The sequence below is a fragment of the Podarcis raffonei genome, chromosome 2, assembly GCF_027172205.1.
Source record: "Podarcis raffonei isolate rPodRaf1 chromosome 2, rPodRaf1.pri, whole genome shotgun sequence".
Classification (NCBI taxonomy): domain Eukaryota; kingdom Metazoa; phylum Chordata; class Lepidosauria; order Squamata; family Lacertidae; genus Podarcis; species Podarcis raffonei.
Genome location: NC_070603.1, coordinates 5,294,958 through 5,320,051, shown reverse-complemented (window position 1 = coordinate 5,320,051; position 25,094 = coordinate 5,294,958). Strand labels below are relative to the sequence as shown.

General features: G+C 48.0%; 1 protein-coding gene across 2 annotated transcripts in view; it reads left to right on the top strand.

Annotated features, from left to right (window-relative positions):
* The window catches only part of ESYT1 (extended synaptotagmin 1), a 62,853-nt gene extending 43,548 nt beyond the window's left edge, over window positions 1-19,305 (top strand). Inside the window, exons 19-32 of one of the 2 annotated variants that reach the window (XM_053371187.1) lie at window positions 186-268; window positions 1,880-1,928; window positions 2,017-2,106; window positions 3,345-3,440; window positions 4,738-4,809; window positions 6,572-6,658; window positions 7,810-7,953; window positions 8,321-8,484; window positions 10,322-10,381; window positions 10,776-10,874; window positions 11,790-11,921; window positions 12,706-12,808; window positions 12,897-12,946; window positions 16,815-19,305. In XM_053371187.1, the coding sequence (XP_053227162.1) occupies window positions 186-268; window positions 1,880-1,928; window positions 2,017-2,106; window positions 3,345-3,440; window positions 4,738-4,809; window positions 6,572-6,658; window positions 7,810-7,953; window positions 8,321-8,484; window positions 10,322-10,381; window positions 10,776-10,874; window positions 11,790-11,921; window positions 12,706-12,808; window positions 12,897-12,946; window positions 16,815-16,848 (1,263 nt within the window). In that variant the 3' untranslated portion in view covers window positions 16,849-19,305. The remainder of the gene's footprint in view (window positions 1-185; window positions 269-1,879; window positions 1,929-2,016; window positions 2,107-3,344; window positions 3,441-4,737; window positions 4,810-6,571; window positions 6,659-7,809; window positions 7,954-8,320; window positions 8,485-10,321; window positions 10,382-10,775; window positions 10,875-11,789; window positions 11,922-12,705; window positions 12,809-12,896; window positions 12,947-16,814) is intronic. The other variant, XM_053371197.1, reaches the window with a different exon arrangement.
* Window positions 19,306-25,094: the final 5,789 nt, after the last annotated feature.

The window sequence follows — 25,094 nt, the reverse complement described above, 5'->3', positions numbered from 1 at the left end:
GGAATCCAGGAAACCAGGTCCCCCCCCCTTTCCATTGCTGGCCTAATGAGTGTGTTTGCTTTCCAGAGCCAAGATGAGAACAAATCTTGGCTTTCACTCTTAATCTACTAAAGTCGATCCCTGAATGTGTGCTGCTTCTGGTTTGTGTGGCTCTTTATTGTGACCCACTTTGCTATATCCTCCAGGTCATTGTGAGTAACGTCCCAGGGCAGGACGTGGAGTTTGATTTATATGACAAAGATGTTGACAAGGACGACTTCCTGGGAAGGTAAGTCTGGAGCAAAATGAAAAATTGGACAGGCCAGAAACACACTCACCTCTCTTCCTTTGAGTTGCCTGAGTACCGCGTGACATGGGAGGAGGGAGAAAAGCACTCCCCTCCCTTCCTATAGACATCTTCAATCCCACAGTCACAGAATTTATACTGGTGAGCCTGAGCCTTAGTAAATCAGAGTGGAGCAGAAAACACCTAAAGGCAAGTCATTTAAGGGCGCTTCCAGATGGCCGTTTGTTGTGCGATCGGTGCTCTTCGTGCATTCAGAGGTTTTTTTGCAGCATCCACATGATGTCATTGGCATCAATGTGCCAATCTTGATTTATACTTTCCTCAGAAAATTTAAGAAAAACGTTGCCAATGACTTGCTTTCAAAATGTGAACCATTCCTTTGCAATATTAAGACCCCATCTGGATGCACCCATAGTTATTTATTAATTTACAGCTTTATAGGTGAAATACAGCTACTTTTCAATCATCTCTATGCATTGGCATTAATTGGGAGTGGATTTTGCTTCTTACACAGAGATTGGGTAGAATACTGCCTCTACATTTGTCTTTGTACCTTCATTAGCTTAACAACTAGGCTTCATTTTCTTAATGAAAGCTGAACATTCAAGGTAGGAGCCTAGATATCTCCATAGCCCCCACTCCCGGTGGATCTGGGCTCATTTTTAGGGGGCGCCAAGGTGGTTGAGGTTTTTTTAGGGAGCCGCTGAAAACACATGCTGCATTGACAACCTTAAAAAGCGCTGAAAACGCAGGCAGCACCAACTCCCAGTCCATCCAGGGTCTGCCGGAACGCTCAGGGAAGGTTCTGGAACTAAGTTCCAGGGTGTTTTGTCTGAAAAAAAGCCCTGCCCTCCACACCCTACTAGAATTGGAGGACCCAGGGCTCTAAATGTGAAGCTTTGCAGACTGGGTTGTAAGTTTACGCTTCCAAGAAATCACTAGAATTGAACACTCTGGCATTTTTTACATCCTTCTTTCGTATCCCTGCATCAAACCACTCTCACTGGCCCACCTTTGGGCCTGTGAATCAGGGCAGGCTGCTTGAAATCCTGGAGAGCTGCAGCTAAACAGTATACGGAGCAATTGTCTCACTCATTTTAAGGAAGTTTCCTATGATGATGATGATGATGATGGTGTTGTTGTTTAGTCGTTTAGTCGTGTCCGACTTTTTGTGACCCCCATGGACCAGAGCACGCCAGGCACTTCTGTCTTCTTTTGTCCATGGAGTTTTCTTGGCTGGGATGCTGGAGTGGCTTGCCAGTTCCTGCTCCAGGTAGATCACATTTAGTCAAAACTCTCCACTATGACTTGTCCATCTTGGGTGGCCCTGCACGGCATAGCTCATAGCTTCTCTGAGTTACTCAAGCCCCTTCGCCACGACAAGGCAGTGATCCATGTTACCAGACTGCAAGTTTACACCTTCTGTCGACGTTTAGTAACTCCTAGTAACCTGTGCATGAATTGCAAACTAGGACAAGGCCCTCTGCTTCGTGTCACCTGGATCATGGTGTTAATTCAGTTTTGCAGGGCCTGTGACAGAAAGAAAGCCATTTGTTCTTCTCACTCACCTCTTCCTCCTCCATCCCCTTTCAGGTGTAAGATCCCTCTGAGACGAGTGCTAAGCCAAAAGTTTGTTGACGAGGTAAGTCAATGGTACCAATGGCATTGGAGAGGGTGGGCAGGAGATGTGCAGCAGCTGTGCTGGTCTTACCCCCTGCTCTTGATTTCAGTGGCTCCCCCTAGAGGATGTGAAGTCGGGACGGCTCCATGTGAAGCTGGAGTGCTTGCCCCCCACGCCCAGTGCTGCTGAGCTGGAGCAGGTAATTGGAGAGAGGAGGGAGGATCATTGAGAGAACTGCCCCATAGGGATGGAGGTTGGGGTTGTTAGCCTCTATGGCAGCTTAACACTACTAAAAACTATACAAGCATTAAAAGCAGAGCACAAGTCCTCCCCACAGGCTTTCAAACTAAGGTTAGGCTACTCCACTCTGAAAAGAGAACTTCTCCTCAGATTGCCTGCTCTAGAGGAACTAATGCTGGGCCTGAGCCCTGCTGGTTTTTCAAAGAATGCTTCACTCCCAGGGAAAGAAGTACTCTTTTCACTTCTTGCACAAGAAGTAGGAGGACTTTGCAAAATAATAACAACTGAGGAACGACAGGGCAGGATGCGGGCGCTTACCTTGGGAACATGAGGTTCCTTTCAGGGCCTTCTGGAGTGACCGTGAGAGCATGCCATGTCTCGTGGTCACTTCAGAAAGCCTTGTCAGTAAAGACCACGCCACTGCGAGGGAACGTGGGGTTTTCTAATGTTTTAAGAGCTTGTTTTTGGCTTTAGGAAGGCCTGTTGCTTGCTGGTAGCAGTTCAGGGTTATTTGAGCACAAGATTCCTGCCTCACAGGGCTTCCTGGAGTGACCATGGTCACTCCAGGAAGCCCTGTCTATCTTACCAGTGAAGAGTCCTGCAACTTGTTCAGTCCCTGTGTTAAGCATAACCACCTTCCTCAAAAAAACAGATTTTTGAGTTTCTTGAGGGAGGTGGTTGTGCTTAAGCAAAACCATGTTTTCTCCCAGTACCCTCATAGAGGCATAAATGAAACTACTCTTTTCTGTTAGCTCAGACATTTGGAAACTGTATGTCCAGCCCCAAGGATATTAGAGCTGGGAGAGGCAACACGGGGCAGCCACAGGCGGTAGGTTTTCAAAGGGTCTGCATGTCAGGCCAGAGCTGTTTTCCCTGACCTGGTGCCCTCCATATGTTTTTGGGCTACAACTCCCACCATCCTTGGCCATGCTGACAGAGGTTAATGGCAACTGGAGTCCAACAACATCTGGAAGGCACGAGGGGAAGGCCGGGTCAGAGTTACAAGAACAAGGGCAATTCATGGGACCGTTGCCGGGGATCTTCCCACTGACAACTGCCTCTCTTTGATGCAAGAAGGCCATCTGGTGATGAGTTGCTCACATGATGAGTGCAGATTGCCAAACTATCATGTGACGGTCATAGTTTTGATGGATACTGCATCTGAGCATAGTCCTTAATGTGTGCCACTTTTCACAGGTATTGATGGTGAATAGCTTGATCCAGACACCAAAGAGCGAGGAGCTGTCATCTGCCCTGCTGTCAGTCTTCCTTGACAGGGCCACTGACCTGCCGGTGAGTGGCAGTACAGATCCCCTCTCCCTGCTGGGGCTCTGAGCTCCTTTCACAGGCCAGGAGAGCTGGGAAGCTGCCAATCACTCCTTGGACATCCTAAAGAGCTCTCTCTCCTTCAGGTCTAGCAGAGGACTAATGTGGAATATTGTATTGGACCTTAACTAAGGATCCTTTACTAAGTCCCAGCTCAGCTGCAGACTCCAGGCCTAATTATACATCCTGTTAAATGTATAATGTACAGCTTCATCTGTGTTCCCCCTTTCCCTTTTAATACTAAGCGGGGGCACCAGTGTATGTTGAGATGGGTTAAAATCACCCCCCTACACATTGGGTGCCACCTGGAAGTATTTTCTTAGCCTAAGTCTCAATGCTGTGCTGGTGGGGGCGGGGTGATTTTCACTGGGATCATGGCTGGGAAGGGCAGGGTTTTCAGTTTATTTTGCAAATTTATAAACCACTTCACAGCTGTGAAAGCAGCATATAATAATGCAAAATAAAATGCAGCAATGCAGACTTAAAGCAACGTTTCTACAATTGTGCAGTTAGACCTCCCTCTCCCTTTTGCTGCAGTCTGCACTTCATATTAAATTAAAAGCAAGCCAGGAATGGCTCACTCAGAGGAGTAGAGCCACAGCAATGGCCTCCCAGCAGCAGCAGCAGCAGCAGCACTGGCCCTACCAGTGGGAGTGCTGGATGGGATTGGCCTGAGCACCTGCACAGCCCAGACCTCTCTGCTTCCTCACTCCTACCCCTCCTGGTCAGCAACAGTGATGCTGCTGCTGGGAGGCTATTGCCACTGTTCTGTTCCACCCAGCAAACCACTCCTGGTTCTGGAGGAGGAGGGAGCAAAAGGCAGTCCTTTCCCTGTCTTACCTAAGCCGTCCCCCCACCCCCAGCCGTAAGGGTAGGAAATTGATTAAAGCCAGACAGGGCGCAGCAAGATAAGGCTGGGGAGCTACGAAAAACAGACTCCTTCCATCTCCACTGTACAAATGAACAGGGAAGGCACAAGGATTTAAAAAATATGCACTGCTGTGTCACCATTACATCAGTTTTGCCCCTCGCTTGCATGCCCTTGGGAAAGCCACTTGTTTCCTCCACCTGTATGAAATCAATATATAGAGGTGTTTGACAGTCATTATGAGAATACATAAGGCATGTTCAAAAACAGAAGATAGGGCTTCCCTTTTGAGCAAATTGTTGGCCTGTGCTACATGCTTAGACATGCTCAAAATACACGCAATGTCTACTTATAATCGAGCATTCTAGAAACTCTCAACCGTTTTCTCTTTCCCAGCTGCGGAAGGGTTCAAAACCCCCAAGTCCTTACGCCAGTCTCTCTGTCCGTGGTGTCTCCTACAAGACCAAGGTGAAGGCATGGGGGGAAAACATGGTGGTTGTTTTAATAGGGAAAGGGTTGTGCTGGAGTGAGCAGTAAAGAATTGCTTCGGGGCAGGATGTGGGCAGGTGGCACATGAGCAGTCTAAGGAAACTGGCAAAGAGGGTGAGGTGGAGGGTTGAGGGTGAAAAGACGAAGCCACGATATTAGAGGGCGGTGGCATAGCTGGGGTAAATGTGTGTGTGTGTGCGCGCGAATGTGTTTGTGTGCACATGTACATTCACCCTTATTTAAAGGGCAAAGGAGATCAGTTGATCTCCATTGAGTCAATTGGGTCAATTCTGTGTCCAGGACAGCTGTCTACCAGCTCCATCTGGTACGCAGGCTGAGACCCTACCTGTCTCGCCAGAGTGGTGCATGTTCTAGTTATCTCCCACTTGGATTACTGCAATGCGATCCATGTGGGGCTACCTTTGAAGGTGACCCGGAAACTACAACTAACCCAGAATGTGACAACCAGACTGGTGACTGGGAGCGGCCGCCGAGACCATATTACACTGGTCCTTAAAGACCTTCATTGGCTCCCAGTACGTTTCCGAGCAAAATTCAAAGTGTTGGTTCTGACCTTAAAGCCCTAAACAGCCTCAGTCCAGTATACCTGAAGGAGCATCTCCACCCCCATCATTCAACCCAGACACTGAGGGCCTTCTGGTGATTCCATCACTGCGAGAAGTGAGGTTACAGGAAACCAGGCAGAGGGCCTTCTCGGTAGTGGCGCCCGCCCTGTGGAACATCTTCCCTTCAGAGGTCAAGGAAGTAAACAACTATCTGACTTTTAGAAGACATCTGAAGGCAGCCCTGTTTAGGGAAGTTTTTAATGTTTGAAGTTTTATTCTGTTTTTAGTGTTCTGTTAGGAGCCGCCCAGAGTGGCTGAGGAAACCCAGCCAGATGGGTGGGGTATAAATAATAAAATTATTATTATTATTATTATTATTATTATTATTATTATTATTATACAAATAAAACTTTAAGAGCACTTGATCATTTGGGGACTTATGGTCATATATTAATGTATGGTAATGTAACAGTATTTTTTTCTTCTTTTATTCTCACTTTTTTCTTTCTTTTTCCTCACTCTGTCTTTTTACAAATGAAATTCTCTTAATAAAATATTAATTTAAAAAAGAGCACTTGATCATAAATCCCAAAATGTGACGTCAGTATTTACGTGTCAATCCTCATTTTTAATCTACAAAAAAGCACTGATCACATCAGATCTTATCCTAAATTGGTAGCATAAAGATGGGAGAACTAAGGTTTGAGCATATTTTGAATTATTTTAAAATAAGAAGTATTTGAAAACCCTTACTGAGCTATAGATAGCTCTCCTTCAGTGATAGTGAAAATGAGTGTTGATATAAATAGATTAGCCCACAGGTGGAGCAGAACATCTGAAGCATTTTTACCCGGCTGTTTAGCTAAAAGACTCCCAGAACAACATGTCACAAAAGTTTGGGAGGGAGGGTGAGAAAGTAAATTCAAGTACTAGTGCTTAGTTAAATTGCTGTAACAAAGGGAAAGAATAGCTTCATCAATCAACTATTCTTATGTAACTTAATCTCAAGGCAGTCATATGGTTTGAACTAGCTTTCCTTTCCCTCCATTCTTAGTGGCATTTGTTTGATACTGTCTTATAAACAGCTGGCTAACCTCAAATTGTGATATTTTCTTCCCTTTTGTATTTTCTAAGTATTGAGAGATTTTATCACGGCCTTGCGTCTCTGCCCTCAGGTCTCCTCTCAGACTGCAGAGCCAGTGTGGAATGAAGCTTTTTCCTTCCTCATCAAGAGGCCCCATGCAGAATCTTTGGAGTTGCAGGTAGCACTTTCTCGCTCTCCCTGCCTCCCCCCTCTTTTTCTCTCCCCCCCCCCCGACACACACACCCTGAAGTCAGTCTGTCCTTTCTCCTGGGCACCACTATCTCTTCTAAAGTGAGCCGTTTAGCAAGTCAGCTGGGCCCAAAATGCCTGTCCTCCTTGTTGGGTAGAACTTCTGGTCTCCCCTGCTACAGTGGGGCAATGTGCAAGCAGCAAAAGCCACAAGACATATCTTTATGGCCTAATTCACACCACATCAGGTGAGAAAGTCAAAGCCATTCTGGGAGCTGAGCACTTCATACTGCAAGAGTGGATTTCTGTGCTTCAGCCAAAACTCACTGAATGGAGTTACATAAACAAATCACTATACTCTGAGCCTTAGCTCTCTTACTGGGTACTTGTAAGGATTGCTGAGATAATATACCAGTAGGTGGCTTGCCCTGAACTCTGAACCAGTGGTGGCTGGTGCCCTTTGGGACTTGTAGGGCGGAAGGCAAGGGAGGCCAACAGTAGGTGGAGCCAGAGCAGATGGCAGGCAGAGCTGCCCCCAATTTGTCATGAGTAAGAAGGCAGGCAGGTGGGAGCTGGCTGGGGGGAGACTGAGCTTGGTGGGGCAGTGCCCCACACATGCTAATGGACCAGCCTCCATGGTCCATTGTCAGGAGCATGCTTGCAGGCCAAATTTGAGAGGTGGGTGTGGCTTCATTCCATCATGTTCAAAGTGTTTTGAAGTCCTCATGTTAAGACTTCAAATACCTTGCAAGGAATGAAAGTTTTTTCTTTTGTGTTTTAGCAGCAGATCCCATGCAGGTTTGCTGCCAGGGAACCCAAGAGCACAGGGGGTATGTGTGAGCTCTTGGCAAGCCAGGACAGGGGACAATGGCTTGCAACTTGCTTCCTTTCAGCCCTTCCCTCTTCTGTGAGCTACATCCTTGCAGGGCAGGGCAGGGAGAAGAAGCCTTGGAGATTTTGCACGTTCTCTCAACCCAATTCCTACCAGAGGACCCTTTACCAGGCCGCCCCTTGATAGTTTCAAAGATTTCAGGGTACGAAAGGGGTTATTCCAATGCACACCACGTGTGACCCTCATCCTTCCTGCCTACTTCACCTGTGAAATTTTGATTGGTCCTCACCTGTCTGTCGTTCCCACAGGTGAAAGATGATGGGCATACCCTGGGTACCCTGTCACTCCCACTTGAGCAGCTGCTGTCAGCAGAGGGGCTTGTCCTTGACCGCTGGTTCCAACTCAGCAACTCTGGTCCTGCCATCCAGGTCCTGATGCGAGTGCAGCTGGGGGTAAGTGGCGATGTGGGGGACAGCAGCTCTGGACAGTCTAACAGACTCTGACCTGTTTTCCTACGGATTATTTCCTTTTTTAAATTGTTTTTCATACATAACAATATGTAAGAAATTGCAACACAGAGAAGTCAGGTCTGGTCTGGTTCGTCTGGTACATAATACTACCTTTTGTGCCATTGTTCTTATTTTCATAATATGTAGGGGGAATGTAAAGAGCCGGTGTGTTGTTTTATCTTCACCTATCGGGTCTCTCCAGCAAAGTTCTGGTGAAGCTGGTGTTGAGGTCCCCGTTCTTGACCACAGGATGAATTCGTACCACTGTCCTAGGAAATCATCTTCCATGTTTGCTTGCCTCGTTCCGCAGGTTCTGATCTCTCAGCACTCAGGTGTGGAGGCCCTTCATGGTGTGGCAGGAGAAGAGACTGAGGAGGGCTCCCAGAAGGGATCTGAGACGGAGCTGTACATCCGGGAGGATGGAGACTCCGGTTCCACTCAAGAGCTGCGCCAGCGCCTGCCACAGGCCAGCAGGTAAAGAAGGGCGGCCCTGTGGGGTGTGGAACCCAGCAAACAATTTGATCTTGCACAATAAAATTGAGCTCCTCAGTCCAGGGATTGTCCTCCAGGGGTTATTGGACTACAACTCCTATCATTGGCTATCCAGGCTAACAACATCAGGAGGGCCACACGTTCTCTATCCCTGCCTTAGCTCCTTGCTAATAAGAGAGGCTGAGGGTCATTAGATCGCTTTCCTGACAGCCTTGACTCCTCCTTCCTCCACATCTGATCACCTGACTCTCGCTCTCTGTCTTCTTTGCTTGGGCCCACTTTTCTTGACATGTTTGGCTGATCTGCTCTGCTGTCCCACTGGCAGGAGGGATGTTGGTGGGGGTCACAGCCTGTATGGCTGCTATTGGTCTGTCTTTGCGGATCTCACAGAGGCCTGTTTAGAGGGAGGCAACTTTTGAGCCCTGGCTCACAGGCTGTCGGATTTCATTCAGCCCTGCCATGCAGACTTCACAGTTGCAGCTCCTTCCTCAGCAAGAAGATCAGAGTGGAGAACAGCCCTGGCCACAGACACCATGAGCCATGCTGAGCCACGTGGCTCAGAGGGAAGAGGATTGCGCTGCGACAGGGTTGGCCAGTGCTGCAGCTGATAGCGGCTGGTACTTTACCCACTTCTTCATTCCTGCCAAAGCAGCTGCAAAGAGGAGGCAGTATCAGGGTAGACTGCCCACATCATGAGGCATCACCTTTTGTGTTGGCCCTGGCAGAGAGGTAGACTTGTGTTCCAAAATTTGTCTGTTCGTTGTATGCATTGTTTCACATCACCAGAAGTGGTTTGCAGAGACAATAAGATACAAATATGTAATAAAAGTAGATTAAAACTAAATCTATACTAAAAAGTAAGATAAAGGTAAAGGTATTAGGTCTAGTCATGCCCGACTCTGGGGTTGCGGCACTCATCTCGCTTTATTGGCTGAGGGAGCCAGTGTACAGCTTCCGGGTCATGTGGCCAGCATGACTAAGCCGCTTCTGGCGAACCAGAGCAGTGCACGGAAACACCGTTTACTTTCCCACCAGAGCTGTACCTATTATCTACTTGCACTTTGACGTGCTTTCGAACTGCTAAGTTGGCAGGAGATATACTAAAAAGTACTCATCCACAAAAGCCACCCTACAACAGAATAATTGTCCCCCCACAACAGCCAAAAGCCGGGTGATTGCAGCTGTCCAAATGCCTGGAAGGTCTTTTCCTGGCATCAGAAGGAAGGCAAAGTCAGTGCCAAGAAAGCTTCCAAGGGGAGAACATTCCTTAAGCGGGGGCCACCACAGGAGAGGCTTGTTCTCACCCTCCAACATCTTTGAGAGATGGACTGCAGAGGGGAGCCTCAGAGGTTAATCTCTGAGCCTGAGTTTATAAGGGGAAAGGTGGCACTTGAGGTGTTTGACTACCAAGCTGGGCAAGGCTCCATAGGTCCAAAGCAGTATACGGTTTGGGGGATGTAAATGTTTATTGAAATTTGATGCTTTGGATAGCTCTAATGTGGGACTTGTTTTCCATTTGTTTATTGGTGTTATTTGCATCAATCTACCGGGAATACTGAGTTCCTTTTGCCTTTTTCACAGTTAAGACAGATCAAGGGTGTTTATATGTGTTACAGTCCTTGTTTTTTTAAAAAAAGTCTGGCCCTACTTGCTACTGGAAAGGATCCCCCCCACAGCTTTTCACCAGGGTAACACAGCCTTTGCCCCGAAGAAGGTTCCCCATTCCTGCTTTAGAGTCTGAATTCTGAGAGTCCAGGGTCAGCTTGTGAAATCGAAGCCAGTACACTGTGGGCTTTTGAATAACATCTTGTTGATGCAGATCGGCTGAGTGGCCTTGGAGCTTTTTGCCAGAAAGGGAACAACAACGCTTGCTGTTTATGTACGTAATATATTTAATACTTTAAAAGATGGGAGCACTACTCTGCTCCATGTCTTGCAGCACGGTGCTCATTTGGGCTTTGGGAACACCAGCAAGTCTGCTTCCCCCCCACCCACCCCCCTGCAGCAATGAGAGCTGCAGGGAAGTTCTTAGCCACCCCGCTTCTTCAGCCCTCCCTCACCACTGTACCTAAGCATACTCATCGCTCATGCATTCTGCTCCCTTAGCATCTGTGGGGACAACATGGACGAGGCTTCTACCATCACATTTCCTTCCTCCAGCTGCACGTGCTGCGCAAAAAGTGTCAAAACGTCTTGCCCTTTCCTCATCCAGCCCCATGTAGTGCCACGATTCCCCTAATAATCAGCTGTGCTTGTGTCTTTCTGCCCTGCAGTAACCTGGAGCTGTCAAACTCGCCCCTGGGCCAGATGAGCCTCACTGTCTGGTACAACATGGATGCGCGCAAACTCATTGTCATCATACACGCCTGCAGGTAAGGGCTGGAGGGGGGCTTGATTTGGGAGGAGTGGGACAAAGAGAGGGCTTTGGCATGAGCCCCCAAAAGAGGTTTTCTTAACTGCACATAGAAAATGGGTACATTCTCAGCCATCTTGCTGGATTTTGTGCTACCACCCAAAGAGGGTTTTTACTTTATGTATGCTTTGACTCTTGGCTTCTACACCAAGTGGCAGTAAAAAAAAAAAAGGTACTGTAAGGGCACTCCCAGGTGACTGGTTATTGAACACTCATCCCAATTCATTTGCAGAGAGATCAGACAACATTGGTTACTTGATGAGCATTCCTTCTGATCTAGTTGCAAAGATGTTATGTAGATGCTGCTGCATCAAAACAAGCATTATCCCACGCTTTCCAGAACATTTCCCCGTCACTTTCCTTATTGCACAGATCAGCTATAATTGTGCAACCTGAATTTGCCGGTACATGGTTGGAATAATAATTAATATAAGACAGTCCAACGTGATTGCTATAGTTAGCATAGAGTTGTATCTAATCTTAGCCCTACTCAGAACAGACCCATTGCAATGAATTGACATGACTAACTTCAGTGTGTCTACTCTGAGAAAGGACCAGGATTGGGTACAACCCCTAGAGAGGATTTCATTTCCATGCTAATTTGATTGTTGCATCAGAACAAACATTTCTGCCTGCCGGATGGAACAATCTCCCTTCTCCTCTCCCCACACTGTTCTGGAGATTCTGTGGACCCTGACCCCCAACTGACTGAGAGGAGGGGAAAGTCCTGCTGAACCAGCTCCCACTTGCCCAAATACTTCGTTGAAGCTGGCCCAATATGTGCCATTAAGTTCTTCAAATCCCTCCTTCCATTTGATTTAGGGGCACTGAATGTTCCCATCCATCCCAATAACTCTCTCTGCCTTCATTTCAGAAACCTTAAGTCAGGTACCAAGGATACACCTGACCCCTATGTCTCCCTGATCCTACTGCCTGACAAATCCCGTGTCACCAAGAGAAAGACAACCGTGCGGAAGAAGACCCACAATCCTGAGTTCAATGAGAAGTAAGGGAGGGTGCCATTGTGTGAGGGTGGGTGGGTGTCTAAAAGGGTCACCAGCTCCTGGGCACTGGAGCTGCCTCTAGCTTATAGTGAACAGTCAGGTTGGTTGGAGAGGACCAGAGAGTGGCGACACAAGAACGGGCCTTTTCTGCAGTGGGATGCTCTCCCCAGGGAAGTTTGGCTGGTATTTTCATTATATACCTTTAGGCACTAGGTGAAAATGTTTCTTTTCAACCAGGCCTTTGGCTGATTAACATTTTATGTCCTTTTAAATGGGCGGGGGGGAGTTCGTTTTGTTCTGTGTTTTTATTTTTATGCGGTGAACTGCTCTGAGATATCTAGATGAAGAGCAGTATACAAATTTTAATAAAAATAATTTCAACATCACTACATGAAAATAATAACTGCTGAAGTGGGGTCGCCATTACCAAGCTCTATTCGTTCTGGAGGTCCGTTCTTAACCTGAAACTGTTCTTAACCTGAAGCACCACTTTAGCTAATGGGGCCTCCCACTGCTGCTGAGCTGCTGCCACACAATTTCTGTTCTCATCCTGAAGCAAAGTTCTTAACCTGAGGTACTATTTCCCTACTTGCAGTCACTAGCACAGATTAGATTCCCTGCTCCAGCCCTATGTATGCATTCGTACCGAGTGTGTTTCGTCGGTGGGAGGGTTGGGATTCACAGCTTTACCATTAAGTAACTTGTATGTTGGCCAAAAAGGGCAATTAAAATTTGTGGGGTAATCTATGTGAAACAGGCCTTGATACTCGCTTGCCCTTTCCACAGGTTTGAATGGGATCTGACGCTGGACGATGCCCAGCGGAGGAAGCTGGAGGCCTACATCAAAAACAGCGTGTCTTTCATGTCCCGAGGGGAGCCGATAGGAAAGGTATGGACCTCGAGAGGAGCTGCCGTTTCAGGCTCCTCATTGGAGAGGAGCCGGCATGTGACTGCTTCTCTGTGCTTTCCCCTCCCAGGTGCACATCGACCTCTCGCAGAAGGACCTGTCGCAGGGCGCTCCCCAGTGGTGAGTACAGCAGGAGGGACAGTTGCCCCATAGCATCTCCAGTATCACTGGGCAGGCAAAGGAGGTCTTGCTACCTGGGCCGTCATTTTCATAGAGGATGCAAAACGTGATTTGAAGAGGGATCCTCTCATTCTTGGGACTAGGGTAGGAAAACACATGGTTCCGTATGCCATGCCACTGAGGATGGACCTGGGATAGCTCCGTTGGTAGAGCATGAGACTCTTAATCTCAGGGTCGTGGGTTCAAGCCCCACATTGGGCAAAAGATTCCTGCCTTGCAGGAGGTTCAACTATAAGACCCTTGTGGTGCCATTCAGCTCTACAATTCTGTGAGTCTAGATTCTAAAATTTAGTCTCTTGTCCCTTATTGACTGGGACGTGGGTGGCGCTGTGGGTTAAGCCACAGAGCCTAGGACTTGCCGATCAGAAGGTCAGCGGTTCGAATCCCCGCAATGGGGTGAGCTCCCGTTGCTCAGTCCCTGCTCCTGCCAACCTAGCAGTTCAAAAGCACGTCAAGTACAAGTAGATAAATAGGTACCGCTCCAGCGGGAAGGCAAATGGCGTTTCCGTGCGCTGCTCTGGTTCGCCAGAAGCGGCTTAGTCATGCTGGCCACATGACCCAGAAGCTGTACACCGGCTCCCTCGGCCAATAAAGCGAGATGAGCGCCACAACCCCAGAGTCGGTCATGACTGGACCTAATGGTCAGGGGTCCCTTTACCTTTAAGGACAGAACCATAGAAGAAATATTGAGCCTGATAGCTCGATACATGAGCACTGTGCTGCATCATAGCTGCTCATTCCACCCCCAGCAAAATCCTGGCCAGCTCTGTCAGACCTTTGTTTGGGCCACGACTGGACCTAATGGTCAGGGGTCCCTTTACCTTTACCCTTATTGACTACACGGAGCAGTGAATCATAAAGGTCTTTCTCTGTCCGAGGGACAGTGCAGTATTCCAGGTGGAATCCACACTGAAGCCCCTTTACTTGCAAGCCACTATGGTTGCGCTTACGATTTTCACCAATGCAGTTGCTGCTCATACAGCACATTCTATGGAATACAACATTGCGCCTCCCTTGTCTTCCCACCTGCTTGGAGCGTTAGTGCAAGGTAATGGAGCAATCCCTCCACTGACTTGTATAGGAGGAAAGGAGAGGCTAGACTCCTAGAAGAATCTGATGTGGGTGGGGGGAACTTCACCCACCCAACAAAGACCGTTTACCCCAAGGATCCCTCTTGGAGGAGGAGTAAGATTTCTGGGCTTCTGGCCTCTTATTTCTTTCCCTTATGCAAGTTGCACTGGGAGGAAGAAGATGCTGAATCGTGGAAAACAGCTGGTGGGAGGAGAAGCTCACTGCCACCAAGGACTTTTGCAATGACAGGGCCCTTGCTGAGGAGGTGGGATTCGCACCAACCTCAGAAGCTGTTTCTTGAGATCCAGCCTCTTTCCCCCCACTGTGAAGGTGAATGGAGGGGGTCACGCTCTCAGTGAACTTGCATAGGAGGGGACAAGAGGATGCACCCCCAAAACAACTGCAGAGTGAATGCAGCCACCATCACAGTTACATTCCTAGTCACACTGAAGGTTTTGGGGGAAAGAGCTTTTAAAGGTAACCACAGTTGCACAAGTGCACTTTAAAAGAAGCAGCATTAAAAACAAAACAAAACACAACCCCGTGATGTTCTTCCAGACAGAGAAAAATGGGAGGACAAAACGCCCACCTACACAAGGTTAAGTATTAAAGATGGAGCAAGGGAGGAAGGTTTGGGGGGGAGGGGTAGGTGCCAAACTAGTTTTGTGAAGCCACACCTGTTGATAATAAACAACATGCAGCTGTTTTATGTGGAAGTACCTAGTGAAAGAGGGACGCGAGTGGCGCTGTGGGTTAAACCACAGAGCCTAGGACTTGCCGATCAGAAGGTCGGCGGTTCGAATCCCCGCGACGGGGTGAGCTCCCGTTGCTCGGTCCCAGCTCCTGCCCACCTAGCAGTTCGAAAGCACATCAAAGTGCAAGTAGATAAATAGGTACCGCTCCGGCGGGAAGGCAAATGGCGTTTCTGTGTGCAGCTCTGGTTTGCCAGAAGCGGCTTAGTCATGCTGGCCACATGACCCAGAAGCTGTACGCCGGCTCCCTCGGCCAGTAAAGCAAGATGAGCGCCACAACCCCAGAGTCGGTCATGACTGGACCTAATGGTCAGGGGTCCCTTTACCTTTTTACCCAGTGAAAGAATCATGCAATAGCTAAAAGAGGTCCTGAAGGGGTCTGGAATTCATTGGGGGGGGGAACAGTAGTGGTGGCCTCATGAGCAAAAGGAACCAGAATACTGAACAAAAATGTGCAGATCTAATATGGATTAGACCCTAGTCCTGGAGGCACTGTCCACTATTTTCCTTTTTCCTCACTCCCCTATCCCTTTCCCCTCCACCCCACCTTGATTGTGGCTCTTTCGTAAAACTCTCTCCTGAACTTGGAGCTAGGCTGCAAGTACATATACAATCATCCATAGAAATTCAGAGAATCATAGAATTGTAGAATTGGAAGAGACACTGAGAGTCATTTAGTCCAACTTCCCTGCAGTGGAGGAATCTCGCCTAAATCATCCATGACAGATTACCATCCAACCTCTGCTTAAAAACCTCCAAGGAAGGGAGTCCACAATCTCCCGAGGAAGTCTGTTCCACTGTCAAACAGCTCTTACCCTCAGAAAGGTCTTCCTGGTGTCAGAATTTCCTTTCTTGTAAATTGAATCCATTTGTGAACACCCAGATCAACTAACAAGCATAAAAATAAGCCCACAGATGCTGAGATCTCTAGAGTAAAGCCACAGTTGTCACAAAATCACATTGAGCATTAATTCTGTGATTGGAACAGAGTGATACAAATTGGATGACTACCCAGGGTGGCAAGCTTGGACACCCCATAGCTGTCAACTTTTCCCTTTTTTAAGGGAAATTCCCTTATTCTGAATAGGATTCCTTGCAAGAAAAGGGAAAGGTTGACAGCTATGGGACATCCTGATCACTCTCTCCCTGTGTAGGGGACAAGAGGGGGGCCAGGCAGCTTGCACACAAGCATCTAGCAGTATGGGGGCATTTCTTCTGGTGGGCATGTTGGAAAAAGGAGGATAGCGGGAAGATGTGGAACATGAGATGCTGTACCAAATTCCCTCAGACTTCCTAGTGAATTTTCCACAGTCATAATTAGGCATTCTTGAGCATCCTCTGTGTATTACAAGCGGAACAGATGCTGCCTAGCCTATTGACATGTAAATCCAAAGACAAGGAAAGGAGCTTGGAGGAATGTGAGCTCCCATGGTTCTTTTTAGGGTGTATCCAGTGACTTACAAATACCAGGATTTACATCCTCCTGCCTCCTCCAAAGAGGTATGAGATGTGGTTTCCCTTATTGTAGTGATTTGGAGGGTTTTAGAGTGCCTTAACAGCCTGGCTGGGGACGCGGATGGCGCTGTGGGTAACACCTCAGTGCCTAGGACTTGCTGATCGCAAGGTCGGCGGTTCGAATCCCCGCGGCGGGGTGAGCTCCCGTCTTTCGGTCCCAGCTCCTGCCCACCTAGCAGTTCGAAAGCACCCCGAAGTGCAAGTAGATAAATAGGTACTGCTTTATAGCGGGAAGGTAAACGGCGTTTTCGTGTGCGGCGCTGGTGCTGGCTCGCCAGATGCCACTTAGTCACGCTGGCCACATGACCCGGAAGTGTCTCCGGACAGCGCTGGCCCCCGGCCTCTTAAGCGAGATGAGCGCGCAACCCTAGAGTCGGACACGGGGTACCTTTACCTTTAATAGCCTGGGAACCATTCCTTTGAGGTGGTTTTGTGCCAGAAGGTCAGCAAAGGCTCTCCTTATCTTGCAGGTACGATTTGAAAGATGACAAAACCAGCTCCTAATCTCCACGGTGCCTCCTGTCTTGAAACTTCACCATCCAGGGAGTTGAAGAGCTGGCATTGACACTGCTACCACCGTTACCTTTCGCTGGAGGATCCCAAGCTCACCCGCCTGCTGGACGGACTCTTCAGTTGTATCTGTTTTTTAAGCAATCATAGTGTTGTGTTCTTAGAATCTTCTTTTTTCACCGAGAAGTGACTCCTGGGTGGGTTTTTGAGGCGGTGAGGGATTCGCACCCTGCATTCACCCTGTGTGCTTCTCTCAACACTGCATACCACATGCTGCCTTTTTTTTCATTGACCAAAGAAGTGGACCTTTTTCATCCTTCTGTTGAGGATGAAGTTCCTTTCAGGCTCTACAGATGCTGTAGGCTCACGCTTTTTCAGCAGCCACTGGAGAAGAAGCTAAAAGGGCCAGGAGCGAAGGGAGCCTGGGGCGAGGGGGTGAGCTAGAGAAGTACGAGGAGCTCCGCAGGGAGGGACCAGATATTTCCCCAAAATAACACTTGGGCAAATAACCTCCTTTGGAACAAAGGGTTCCACACCAGATCTTTTATCTAGAAAGGGAACATTCTGCAACAACCCTCGTCCTGGGCTTGTTTGGCTGGGAAAAGCAACTTGAATTCAGTTGTCCTGCTAATACACTTTTCAAATGGCGTTCAGTCGTTTTGAGTGACAGGATTTGAGGGGTGGAGAGCGCAGTGGCCAAGCCATTTTTATTTGCCTTTTTTATCATTCTTTCCCCATGATGGGGAGTCCATGGCTGTGACCTCTGTGCATTTAGCTGATGCCTGTCAAGTGTCGTGGTGTGTCCTGCCCTGACTCTGTGCAGACCCACAACCTCCTGGTAGCAGTTCACGCTAACCTCGCCAAACATCACCTGCTCTTTCTGATTCTGGCTCCTTTAAACTGAATCAGTTTGTTTTTGGCTTCTTGTCCCACCCAGCATTACGCTGCTGGTCCAAATGGACAGACAGCTTTCTTGCAGTATTGTTATTTGTGCCACTCACGTTGCTGTTTTAAAAAACGAATGTTGTTTGGTGCCTTCTTGCACTCCAGTCCTGGAATCGGTGTGTGGAGTGTCAAACCTCCTCCACCCCAACCTCCTGCACCAAGTTCTAGGTCCGTGTGTATTCTGTAGCAGGAAATTCATATTCCGTGCTCCAAATCAGATTTACAGATATGCAGAATTTATCTACCTGTACACAGAATTAACTTGCAATATTTGCATTTTCTGACTGACTTTGAAAATATATTTGCAAGGAAGGATAGGCATGAAGGCTTTGGGGAGAGAGAGAGGAGATTTGCTTCAAGAAGCAAAAGGACACAGAGGGTACATCTCTCGACATACACCGTATGCATGATTTTAAGGTTTCCTCTGGTAGCATGAAATTTTTTAGAGTTGAGCTTTTAGGACCATTGCACACATGAAGACTAAAGGGCCCTTAGACACCCCCTCCTTTTTCAGAGCGATAAATCACTGCTTGCAAATTTCAGCGCTGTCCTACTATAGTGCTGGGGAAATGGCTTGATTGCTCTTTTACAAAATAGACCCCAATGGCCGGGCCTCCATTTATTCTTTGCCTTTCCCGTATCCCCAGGCTATTCTCGCTTGAGCTGGGCTTGGCGGAGGCCCCTTCCAGAGGGCTTGTGGGCAGCATGGACTTCCCCTCATGGAGCTCTTCAGCAGCTGCACTTGGGGTTGTTGTTTGCTTTTGTGGAGGTTTGTTGTCTGCGGTGTTGCTATGAGAAAGAGTCAAACCGCTTTGGCGATTTTTAAAAAATCCACATGGCTAAGCCCACAGGAAGCTAAATCTTGATAGATGCCTCACAGTGGCTAGATTTATTCCGCCTTCGCAGACCCTGTAATCTGGGCCAGGTGGGCAGGATCATTGTGGCAGAGCAGCTAGGCGGCAGGGCGGGCTCTAGCCTCTCCAAAATATGGAGGGAGGGGGAGCACAGTATTTGCTGCTCTGTCTGAGGCTCCACTGCCGAGCAATCTTGCCTCTCTGCTCGTCTTTTTCCTACTGTTCCTTCGCTTCACAGCTGGGAGCTGCCAACATGGAACTCTCAAGTCCAGTCCTAGCCCCCAATTCCTTTCCACGCATGTGCACTCGCTCTTCCGTCTCTGAAGAAGCCAAAACCATTAATTGTGGTCTATTTATGAAGAGTTTTTTAAAGTGCTTGTTTCTACGCGTATGACCGTAGCGAATGTGTCTAACACAGCAAAAGCACCTCCTTGTTGAATCTGCGCTGCTCCCCCCCAAGAGCACGTTGAAAGATTTGGGGTTGGGGGGTGCCGAGTGTGCCTGCAAAGAACTCAATCACTTGCTGCCTTCCATGCCAAATCAAAGCTCCCGAAAGCACGGCTTCACTGCACGAGTGTGTTTCTGGCACCTGTGCCTCTTGTAGCAGCCACTGTAATTTGTTGTAGCAAATAAAGAGAGGAGGAATCTGTGACTCTGCTTTAGTTTTTATTTACTCTGCTGCTGCTCCCGCTGCCACCGCCATGACCCCAAGCCCTCCCAAACAAAAGCTTGGTAGGAAAATCGATTTTATGCATGCAATCAGTTTGAGGTCCTGCAATTTCAGTGCTCAGAGTGTGCCTTCAAGATTTGAGAGTTTGCATGCACATTAGGACAACGAGGTCCAAAGAGCGACTGACAACATTATTCACATTTTGAAGCGCCACATGCTTACCCAGGGTATTTTGGGGGGGTGCGCTACCTCCTTGTGATGATGTCTTAAAATCTCTTCAGGCTGGTTCATACACAAGACCCCCCTCCTATCCTGTGTGCATCCCACAGGGCTTGCCTAGGCATCTAATGCCATTCTAGGTAGCTTTTCAGTGTGGAGCTGGAATCAGAGGACCAACTGCACACTGAAAGCGTGTTAGGCAGCAAATAGGGTGAGGCTTGACCTACTGTGCCACTAGCACTACTGCTGTGCCTCTCCTGCAACCCCACCTGAAGCATACTGCTTGATATTAAAAATTCACTATTTTAAATAACAAAACTGGCACAGTAGGGCTGATTCACTCTACGGCCTTCACAACTGCTGCACTTTGTTCAGGATGAGTTATTGCGGTTCAACAAATAAATTATCTCTGGTCCAAATGGCTTGAAAAAACACCATGACCTTCTGCTAAATTTCAAACTTGTTTCTTGATATTGAGCTTGTGCCACTCATCATGTTTTAGAGCCAATAAAACATGAAGCTCACCTCTCCAGTTCACCTACATGCTGAAGCCTTCGCCCCTGAAGTTTGCAGTATCCAACTCTCCAGTCTGAGAGTGAGATTAGCATGGCACCATCAAATCAGCTGGTATAAATTTTGCATGGGTGAAGTTGGTGGTTCTGAATTGTGGAGGAACAGGGCCAGAAACACTGAAGCTACAATTGTTGTGCTTTCTTAAACATGTTTCAGTATTTAACTGTGTTACAAGTTAATTTTCCCATTTGTCCCACACTTGGGGAACAATCTGGACTTTTAAATATATATATTTGATACAGTTCAAAATAGTATGTAACCATTTCCCTGTGGGAACAGTATGTCTGTGCTTTAGCAAGCTGGGAGTGTGACAAGCCCTCGGATGTAGGGCATAGCAGATAACACATGCATTCTTTTCTGCTGGCGTGAAGTCAAAGCAGGTGACTTGATTCATGTTCTGGAAGGAAAGAAGAGGACTGCCCTTCAAAGAGACAGACAGACATACCCCACTACTCCCGGACCATTACTTTACCCCTGAGGAATCACCACCATTTCTCATGTCCACTCTGAAGGTCAACTTCTCCAGGATAAAAGGCATCCCATCACTTAACTACCGTATGTTCTGGCGTATAAGACGACTTTTGGACCCCGGAAAATCTTCTCCAGAGTCAGGGGTCATCTTATATGCTGGGTATGGTTGTGGCAGGTGGTGGCGGCAGGAGCGAGAGAGTTAACCCCCGTGGTGACGGCTGTGCGGGAGGCAGCCAGGCAGTGGCTGCAGGCTCGAGAGAGGCGGCAGCCGGGGCGGGAAGAGGCTGCCTCTAGTTGGCTGCAGGCGGGGGTAGTCTTATACAGCGAGTATATCCCAAACTCTTAACAGGAAAAGTTGGGGGGTCGTCTTATACGCCAGAATATACGGTAGTAGCCAAGCGCCATCTCTTGGAATCTATTTCTGTTTCCAGCCTTGAGCTACAATATAATTTGTGTGGTTCTGTGCTCCTGCAGTCCCCTCTTATTGGTGACTTCATCAAAATTAAGTGGCAAAAAGGAACAGGGTTCCCTCCCCCAGTATGGATAAGGGTGCGTTTGTACCTCCAGCTCTGGCAAAGCAGCTTTTCATCTGGGGTCACTTCCAGACAAAGCATTTACCGGTATGTATGTGTGTGTGTATGTCAGCCAATCCATGACTTGTTTTTAGCTGACTTGCCTCAAATTCACCAGCATTTTAAAAGCCACCTGCTGTTTTGAGATTTATGGTGGTAGTTCTGTTCCCTAAACCAATGTTTTTCCTAGTCTCCTATGTCTCCTTTCCCTTCCTCAGCAGACAAGGCCAGCTCTAGAAGGTGTTATGGGCAGGCACTTGCTTGGGGTCCAAATTCAACAAAGGATCCAAACTCCAAACACTATTGCTATTCTCATTTTGCGTGGAGCAACCAGTGTGAGCAACGGGATCAGAAGCCACCAGAGCTCTCCAGTTTGCAGGCCCTCATTCTTTTTGGCCCAACGATCCTGAATGCAACCCACTAAGGGAGGGAGGGGGATTCCCCAGGCCTGTGAGGAGCAGCACTTCCAGGAATCAGCCAGCCTCCTGTATGTCCACGGGGCAGGGCCTCCCCAGTTGCTGAACCCCACATAAGAAACAGCAGGCTATGTTACTGCAGACAACCAGCAGGACCGCAAAAGGGAGGCTTTTCAAAGTTCACCCTCCTTTGGTGCCTATACAGTAATGTCTTTCACCCCGGCTGAGAAATGCCTGCACTGCCATTGGCTTTGTCACCTGTCGAAGAACCCTGCTAGGATCTTAGCCAGCCTAAAGGATGACGATAATTAGCATGCATGCCCGCACACAAACACACAAATCTGATTAAAGGGAAGGCGGTGGAGAGATGTCTGCACCAGCCTAAAACCTCCTTTAATAAAGTTGTTTCTGGAATGTGTGGAGGAGGTAGTTTTGGCAGGACAACTGGAGCCATCAATCAAGTCCTCCTTAGCACTCCGGCAGGAGGCTTGCCTTGTGCTTCTCAGCTGCCCTGTCACTCCTCATCTCTTTTGTTAGCGGCTATAGGATAATGTGTCCGTTCTGGAGTGGGCACCTGGGAGTTGCAAAGGGCATTCCCCAAGCCTCTTGATTTGGACAGAAAATCAACACGTTCGTGGGGAGTTACCGGTAATGGCTTCTTTTAGCCAATTGCTGGCTTCTAGTTGTTTCTGAGCACCAAGCGGATGCAGCTACATCTGGGGTGGTGCAACTATACATGCACGAGGCGCAGCTCAGGGTGGCATTCCGGAGGCTCCTCAGGTTCCCCTGCTTTTTTGGCAATGGGCTGCATTTGCTCTTAATACAATAGCAATTGTTTAAACACGTTTCTGCTATTCCAAACACTTCAGCTGGCTTATCACAACATCCTTACAAACGGCCTGTGCAATAGGTCACTACAATCCTTCCTCTATTACAGATTATGTTGTGTGTGTTAGCATGGCTGAAGCGAAGGCTGACAGAACAGTGGCTTGCCTAAGGCCATCCAGTGAAAGAATGGCGAAAATGAGATGGAAGCAGGGACTCCCTGGTCAACAGCTTAGCCTCTTCGCCACCACTACCATGTACTGCATGCACCTGGGCTTGTCTCATTTTAAGTTACAGTAAAGGTAAAGGTAAAGGGACCCCTTACCATTAGGTCCAGTCGCAGATGACTCTGGGGTTGCGGCGCTCATCTCGCTTTATTGGCCGAGGGAGCCGGTGTACAGTTTCCGGGTCATGTGGCCAGCATGACTAAGCCGCTTCTGGCGAACCACAGCAGCACATGGAAATGCTGTTTACCTTCCCGCCGGAGCGGTACCTATTTATCTACTTGCACTTTGACATGCTTTCGAACTGATTAGGTGGGCAGGAGCTGGGACCGAACAACGGGAGCTCACCCCATCGCGGGGATTCGAACCGCCAACCTTCTGATCAGTAAGGCCTAGGCTCTGTGGTTTAGACCACAGAGCCATCCGCGTCCCTAAGTTACAGTAGGAGCAGCTAATGCTCAAGGCTGGGTCTTCTCCCTGCTAAAACTAAAACGCAAATCCTGCCCCAAGAAAAACTCAATTCTACAACCTCCATTTATTCGGCATTTTTTAAACCATTTTTTTTCTAAATTTGCTCCAGCTTTTCTAGTCAATGAGGGGCAGGGGGAGCTATTCTGTCTGGATGCATTAGCCCCACCCACAATCACTAGATCTCTTGTTAAGACATCTCTCCTGCATCAGCAAGCATTGCTCAAGCACAGTTCCAAGTGCATCTTCACCACTATAATGGCTAGAAACTTTATTTATTTAAATGGAAAGGGAGAGCTGTATTCTGCAGCCCCCTACCATATTCTGCAGTTTCCCTAAACTGATGTGGAACTGCAAGCCTTCATGTAGTTCTGCCAGCAATCTGTTTCTCCTAAGGATAACCTTACCACCAGAGTTCTAGGAGTAAAACGAGTCAGTAGCCAAGGTAGGTGTCTGCTGTGCGGCAACATTTTTTTAAAAATCCCAGAATCAACTAAGGAGGAGCCTAGATGGCCTCAATCTCCCAAAACGCCTGCACTTCCTGCAAGCACCTCTGGGAGAGGGATGTGGTATCTGCTTACGTGAATAAAAACAAAATGATGAGAACAAAAGTAAGTTAACAAACTGAGATGAGAGCCTGCTTTGAAGTTGGCCTTTAGCATCACCCTAAGGACAGAACCACAGAAGAAATATTGAGCCTGATAGCTCGATACATGAGCATTGTGCTGCATCATAGCTGCTCATTCCACCCCCAGCAAAATCCTGGCCAGCTCTGTCAGACCTTTGTATGGGCCACATTAATGATCTTCTACGCATGCTGTTGATATGTATAGAGGATCACTCACATGGCCTGAATGCAAAAGATGTAAGGAGTTTTCTTCTTTGACATAATTTGTTTTGGATCCATCAAAAATAGAAACCAGCATTTCAACCCCTATTTCTGCTGACGCCACAACAGACCGGGGGGGAGAGACAACAACATCTGTATAGACATACAGTGGTACCTCTGGTTACATACTTAATTCGTTCCGGAGGTCTCTTCTTAACCTGAAACTGTTCTTAACCTGAAGCACCACTTTAGATAATGAGGCCTCCCGCTGCTGCTGCGCCGCTGCTGCTGCACGATTTCTGTTTTCATCTTGAAGCAAAGTTCTTAAACCTATTTACAGGTTAGCGGAGCCTGTAACCTGAAGCGTATGTAACCTGAAGTGTATGTAACCCGAGGTACCACTGCAGTATGAAAAAGTTCCCATGACTCCTTCCAGTACAAGCCCTTCAGAATCAAGAATCTCTGCTTAGACCCAGATTGCTTTTGCCTGGCTACCAGGACAGAAGGTGAGAAGACAACAAGTGCTCACGGGCGCAGAACCATCTTAAATAACAACCAACAGTGGTTGTCCATCCTGTTTCACCAAATGAGGCAAAGGTGTCACCCCGTGCATGCGATCTGTGTCATGCTCCCCCACCAAAGCGTAGCTTATTGGGGTTGCACAGCTGTGGCTTCTGTGTTCCAGAAAGATCTCCTTGCACTTGTTGTCGAAGAGACAATGGAGTGAGTGCGCGTCAGGGGGTGAAGTCAAACCGTTGGAGAATCACAGCGCCTGCTGTGGCTGCAGAGACCAGTAACTCGCAACTGCTGCCTCCCATGTTGTTTTTGCTGCACTAGCAGCACAGAAGTGACTTCGCAGCAGAGCAAGATGTTTAGCACCAGCTGGGCTGCAGGAGCTGCTGGAAGGAGGTATACAAGACACCATCCCACTGTTTTAGGGATTCTACTCTGGATTTGTGTAGAGTTTACTCCCTAGCCCAGTGATGGCGAACCTTTTAGAGACCGAGTGCCCAAACTGCAACCCAAAACCCACTTATTTATCGCAAAGTGCCAACATGGCAATTTAACCTGTACAGTGGTGCCTCGGGTTAAGTACTTAATTCGTTCCGGAGGTCCGTTCTTAACCTGAAACTGTTCTTAACCTGAAGCACCACTTTAGCTAATGGGGCCTCCT